General features: G+C 61.2%; 1 protein-coding gene across 1 annotated transcript in view; it reads right to left on the minus strand.

The window, feature by feature from the left end:
* The window catches only part of CIBAR2 (CBY1 interacting BAR domain containing 2), a 9,683-nt gene extending 3,725 nt beyond the window's left edge, over window positions 1-5,958 (minus strand). The window contains exons 1-6 of the mRNA XM_049622702.1: window positions 5,761-5,958; window positions 4,353-4,587; window positions 3,342-3,404; window positions 3,146-3,247; window positions 2,894-2,895; window positions 2,247-2,355 (exon numbers count right to left, since the gene is read on the minus strand). Coding sequence (XP_049478659.1) covers window positions 2,247-2,355; window positions 2,894-2,895; window positions 3,146-3,247; window positions 3,342-3,404; window positions 4,353-4,587; window positions 5,761-5,780 — 531 coding nt within the window. The 5' untranslated portion in view covers window positions 5,781-5,958. The remainder of the gene's footprint in view (window positions 1-2,246; window positions 2,356-2,893; window positions 2,896-3,145; window positions 3,248-3,341; window positions 3,405-4,352; window positions 4,588-5,760) is intronic.
* Between the last annotated feature and the right edge of the window lie 426 nt (window positions 5,959-6,384).

Raw genomic sequence — 6,384 nt, forward strand, 5'->3', positions numbered from 1 at the left:
CTCCTACTGTGTGCCAGGACTCACATAAGCTCCTCCTGTGTGCCAGGACTCACATAAGCTCCTCCTGTGTGCCAGGCCTCACATAAGCTCCTACTGTGTGTCAGCTTAGGAGGAGAGGCTCCTACTCTGCTTTGGGCCCCAGCAGGACACGGGCTCGGTGTTGGGGGAGGAGTGGGCAGTTTGGAAACCCACCACATCACATAAACATTGCAGTGCCTGCTGGGGGAGGCAGGCTCAGAGGAAGTCCCCAAGCGAGCACAGGAGGGGGGAGGGGCCAAGGCCAAGGTGGTGATGGGGATACGTGCGTCCCGTCTCCTTCCTTCTGCCCCTGGGAGGCTGGCCTGGTGGTCACCTTCTGCCATTTACTGGCGTGTGGCCTCTCTGACCCTCAGCGACTTCATCTGCACGGTAGGGACACGTGTGGTCCCAATTCACCAAGCCCTGTGAGTCAGTATGGCGGTTGCGTCCGTGTCCACGGATCTCCACCGGGGACTTTGTCAGAAATGCGGACTCTGCAGCCCAACCAGGGCGGGCCGGTCGCCGGGTGATCTGCGTCTGAGGCAGCCCTCCAGATTTCTGACGCACGCCCAGCGGTGTGGACCCCCGGACGAAAGCATCACTCACGTGCTCTCACAGGAGCCAGAGAGCTCTTTTGTCAATGTGATCATTGTACATACAGAAACGTGACCTAACCCCGATACGGTGGTAATCATTCTTTCCAGTTCTGAGGGGTTTTTTGTTTGTTTGTTTGTTTCTTGTTTTTCTCTTGCGGAACTGGGAGCGCTTTTTAGGGGATGGTCTGGATAAGTGCCTCTTCCAAACTTAATCCCCAAAGTTCAAAGGGTGCCCGCTTTCAACTGCGTGCGTTTGTTGGCCCCTAACTGGGGAGCCCAAGCCTCTTGTGCTCAACTCTCGCTGGCACCCCGCGGGCCTCATAAACAGCAGATGCCTGATGGTGGCCTGCTGGTGACTTCGGGTCCTGCCTGCCGCACAGAGGCGGAGCACCAGCGACCATCACCGCTCCCGCTTGTGCGTTATTTGTTCGTTCGTCTCCCAGACGTTCACTGAGTACTGCTAAGTGCCAGGCCCTGGACCCTGTGCAGGGACCCGGCGGGGGGACACGACAGCCAGGCGCCGTGCCATGCCCCACGTGTGCGTGCCCTGTGGCGCACAGCGTCGGGGGCAGGCATGGAACAGCAAGTCGCACTCCCTAACGAATGGCGTGCGTCATGGGTCTTCCCCGGGGTGGCAACTTCATGAGGACAGGGACCTTCCTTTTCTGGCTATGGTGTCCCGGCACCAGGCACAGCGCCTGGCACATAGTAGGTGTGTATTTAACATGTGTTGGATTAATGAGGGAATTAAAAATACAATTAACCTATCCGCCACGCCCCGGGATAACTGACCCCAGAGGGAGCAGAGCAGTGAATCGACGTCAGGGCCGGACTGGGCTGGGGGTCCAGGTGAGTTTCGCTGGAGATGAGGGGGTGTCACCTTGATGCAGAGTAAGGGCTAAGCCTTCCTGGCAGAGGGGCACAGCCTGTGCAAAGGCACTGGGGTGCGTCGGGGGTTTGGCGCCCTTGAGCTTGGAGTGATGCGTCCAAGATAAGGCTGGGCTGGGGCTTCCGGAGGCTTGGGGAGGATTTCCGCCTTTATCTTTAGAATCAGGGAAGCTGTGGGAGGGCATTAAACCCAGGCGAGACAAGTTACAGCTGCCTTTTGTGAGGTCCCCGGGGCTGCAACTTGGGAAATGGACCGGATGGGGGATCGAGAGTGGGTGCAGGGAACTCTCTGACCAGCCGGGGCTGGGTTGCAGTGCCGGCGGCAGGGGTGCGTGAGGAGGAAGCTCCCGTGCCCAGCCCCCTGCGCCTAACCACGGCTGGCTCGGCGGAGGGTGAGGAAAGGAGGAGGGAGTGAGGGCAAAGGCTGCGGGTCCCTCCCTGGCGAGGGCGAGGACGGGGTCGGGGGACGGAGGTCTGCCAAACTGGCCTGGCGGGGAGCCGGGGCCCGGGTGCTCAGAGGCGGGGCTGTGAGCGCTGAGCGGCTAGATCGGGCCAGGATTAATCGTCCTGGGAGCCGGGGCTCTGAGAGCCGTCTGGGCAACGGGTGTTCGCCCATGCTCACGTACACGCATCCGCGCTTAAACACATGTGCACACGCACACTCCCGCAGACAGGCACGGGCTCACACACACACACGCACTCCTAGAGGCCAGAGCACGTCTACCACAGGGCGACCACCGCTACCTGAAGATCTGTCAGCTTCCGCTTCTGGAAGGCTTCAATCCTCTCCCCCAGCCGGTGGGTGGTGTGGCTGGCATCCGCCGAGGCCCTCTGCACGCTGGTCTCTGCCTGGCTCCGGAGGTGGGAAGTGTCACGGGGTGGTTCTGGACACTATTCTGGATCATTTTCAGGTCTTCCTCTGGGTCACCTCCCTGCCTCACGGACGCCTCTCGCCAGTTTGGTCATCGGAGGAAAGGCCGAGTGCGACCGTGGTGGAAGGGGCAGGCGCTGCTCGGACAGACCTGCTGACTAGCTGCGTGACCCCGGGCAAGTCGCTAAACCTCTCTGAGCCTCACTTTCTCTGCCTGTAACGGGGGACGGCGATCGCAGCGGCTTTGCATCAAACGGGGGGCACCTGCCGAGCTATCCTAACAGGTGCTGCGCTGTCGATGATCATTAATTCCCGCACGTGGAACGTTCTTTAGGTAATTAGCCAATTCGTATGACCCGGTCCCACGCCGGGCACCCTCGGAGTGGAGCTCCACGCCTGCCCCTTACCTCCCTGGCGTGACCTAAGGCAGGTCACGTCTTTCGGCCTCGGCTTCCTCATCTAGATGATGGTAGTGGGGCTACAAGTTAGAAGTGCCCCCAGCCCACTGCTGGCCCCGCACCTCTGACTCGCATCCTGAGCCCAGGGCTGTGCACGCACCTGCGCAGGTAAAGGTTCACCTGGCTCTTTGGGGAGGTCGTCCGTCACCTGCACAGGGCTCGGCCTTGCCCAGACACACGCGGGGCACTCACCTGGGACTGGGGAGGGTGCTGTTAAGGAGCCAGGTGACTCGGCAGCCCCTGCCCAGAGGACGCCTGTGACGGACGCCCAGTGTGGCCCGGCAGCCTCGGGCCCACGGCCCAGGGAAGGATACAATCGTTAGCCGATCCGACGGTGACTTCTGCCTCAGTTTCCCCAGCTTTGCCAGTTGCTTGATCTCGTTCTTCTGGACTTGCTTTAACTTCTTGATCTCGGCCTAAAGGAGGGAGGAGGGCTGCGTCTTGCATGTCCAGATGGGCCACTCCCGGTCGGCCGGTGGCCCCCCCCCCCCCCCCCCCCCCTTCCCCCGCCCGCTTGGTGTGGGCCCCGTAGAGTTGCAGGGGGCTGATGACCTTGGTCTCCAGCCTCTCGACCTGGGGGAGTGTGGACAGGCAGAGAGTCAGAGCGGACAGAACCGGGGAGGCTTGGCAGCTGCACGGATAGAGCGCCGCGGGCACACCCGTGGGTGGGTGCGTGGCAGGAGCCCGTGGGGGGCTGTGGACGCCCGGGACGCGGTCCCTCGTCCCTTAGGGTTGTGAGCGCCGCCTGAGCTCAGGGCTCGACCTCCCAAAGGCTCCGGCAGCACATTTCACCCCATGAGCCTTGTTTCCTCACCTGTGAAATGGGTATAATGACTGTGCCCACTGAGGGTTTCGTGACGGTTCATTGGGACCCGTGGCTCTTTCAGTTCTCCAGCCTGCCTCACGATCTCACGCGGGGGCTAAACAGACCCACTGGGAGCCCAGAAGGGCAGGGGATTCAGACCCGACTGAGCCAAGTGCGCTGTGCAGCCCCCGAGGGCACAGCATGGTCTTGGGGCGGTTGCCTCACAGCCCCGAGTCAGTGCCTAACTGCCAGGTGTAGGAGTCCCCGACCCCTTCCCCCGGAGGCTCCTTAAGACCCTGATTGCCAGGCACCGCCCCCAGGGGTGCTGACTCAGCAGGTTCTCCGTGAGGCCCAGGAACCTGCACTTCTAGCAAATTCCCGGGTGAGGCCGATGCCTTGACGCCCAGTGGCCTGAAAATTTGGCCTGCCGGATGGGAGTCCCGTCTTAGAATCCCCCCATGCCTGTTCCTTTTCCTTATCCTGTGGGATAAACACGAATCTAGAAGAAAAGATATATGTTTTCCCAGGAGTCCAAAGGCAGAGGGACTTTCCTCCCTGCTTTCCTTCCAGCATTTTCTTTTTAGAAAACCTGCGATGAGAAATCCTTTCTCTGTCCCTTTGGGACGTATGTAAACCTTTTTAGAAGCAGCGGAGCACGGCTTCCGCCCTCAGACCTGACCCCCCGCGAGGGATCCCCCCGGGGCCACCCCGCCTACCTCGGCCTGCCGGTAATCCTGGACTTTGGCCAGGTCCTCGGCGAAGCTCCTCAAGGTGGCCCGCATGTCGGGGTGCTCGGTGTTGGCGAAGTCGGTGAGCTGTTTGACCAGCCGGTCGGCCTTGTCCCGCACCTGGGCCGTCTTGCGGGTGTAGGCAGCCAGCATCGAGCAGAACTGGCCCAAGTGCTTCTCGGCGTTGGTCACCGTGTCCTCCATCACCCTCACCTGGCTGTCCCTGGGGAGGTGGGGCCCGAGAGGCCGTTCTGGGCCCTGGTCGGGACAGCCACACAGGGTCGCCCGCCTGCCACCCTGCGCCTGGTCAGGCGCCCGGTCCCTCCCTCCCGGTTCCATCGAGGCAGATTCGGGAGACCGGCCAGGCGGCAGGGCTGGTCAAGCGGCCGGCGGGAATGCAAAGGCTGCTTTGGCTCCAAATCCAGTCTTACCCTCCCTGGGACCCTGAGTGGGGCTTTTCTATTCCTGGCAGAGTTATTCTTCTTTTCCTAGCTGCGATGGCCTCTTCCTCCAAATCCCCTGAGTTTGCCTTTCCCCCCAGCTGTGGAAATTCTCTCCTCTCTCCGAACCCTGAAGGTTTTTTTTTTTTTTTTTTTTTTAAATGAATAAACTTTAGGTGCGCCTGGGTGGCTCAGTCGGTTGAGCGTCCGACTTCGGCTCAGGTCATGATCTCACGGTTCGTGAGTTCGAGCCCCGAGTCGGGCTCTGGGCTGACGGCTCGGAGCCTGGAGCCTGCTTCTGAGTCTGTGTCTCCCTCTCTCTCTCTCTGCCCCTCCCCTGCTCACGCTCTGTCTCTCTGTCTCTCTCAAAAATAAACATTAAAAAAAGAATAAACCTTTTTAGGGGGCCAGTTTCAGGTTTGCAGGAAAACGACGTGGAAAGTGTAGAGAATTCCCCTGTTTCCTCTGCTCGGAGCACACACGGGGCTGCGTTTTTAAAGAAGTTCACCGGGTGGTCCCGAGGCAGCCTTGAGTGTGTGACCCTCAGAGCAACCAGGTATCAAAACGAATGGGTAAGGGGCAGGCGCGCTGTAGGAGAGCATCAGTAGAATCTGGCCAGAGGAGTGCGGTCAGGGACGACCCCACAGGGGGATGTTGTCTGCTGGGCCCCGAGGCTCGAAGGGAGATTTTCCAAGTGGACATGAGTGAGGGAGAGAGGGCTTGGACCCTGTGAATTTGGCTTCCCCGGAGCTATGGACAGTAATGCTGGAGAAGCAGAGGTCAGCTTCTGGAAGCCTCCCTGGTCTGGAACCCCGTCTTCCCCTGACCTTGAGGTGGGGTCGTGTGGGAGGGAGAGCGCCCCTTACCGCCGGCCGCCCCCATCCGTCTTGGTGCATCAGGCCCCCGAACCCTGCTGCCCCCTCCCTCCCGGCCAGGGCCAGCGCAGAGCCGCTCACCTGGACAGAACGACGCTCATTGTGACCAGAAGCACCAGCTGTTCTGGGCTAAGGGAATAGGGACAGGGCCCCGGGGGTCCCTGGGGGAAGCCGGCAGGGCTGGGCGCAGCTGCGCCGTCTCGGCTCAAAGGACACTGCCACCTGGTCGCCGGGCAACGTGGCCACCCACAGCTACCCTGGGAGGAGCCCCAGCTGCTTGCCTGGCAACCTGTCCCCGGGCCAGCCCCGCCCAGCCTTGCGTCAGCTGGGGGGAGGCGTCCCAGGGAGCCCCCACTCCTCGTCTGAAGGTGGGGGTTCCCCGAGAGGCAGCAGGGACCGGAGTTAGGGCAGCTTGCCGTGCCTCAGCCCCTGCTTGCCCAGGGCCCTTCCTAGCCACGAGGGGCGGCCACCCAGCCTTCCCCAAAGTCTGGGAGTGGCCGGCAGGGTGTCCTAGGAGGGACCGAGAGGCTCAAGAGGGGTGTGTGGGAAAACACAGTCGGCCTGGGGGGGTCCCGGAGCCTTGTCGCTGAACGGAGGGGATAGGACACCAGCCCAAAGGAACTCCTTTAACGTTTCAATCACCATTTCATTATTTTCCCCTTTATTATAAAAACAGTACCAGCCCATTGTTAGAAAAGCGAGAAA

This window comes from Panthera uncia (assembly GCF_023721935.1).
Source record: "Panthera uncia isolate 11264 chromosome E2 unlocalized genomic scaffold, Puncia_PCG_1.0 HiC_scaffold_20, whole genome shotgun sequence".
Lineage (NCBI taxonomy): Eukaryota > Metazoa > Chordata > Mammalia > Carnivora > Felidae > Panthera > Panthera uncia.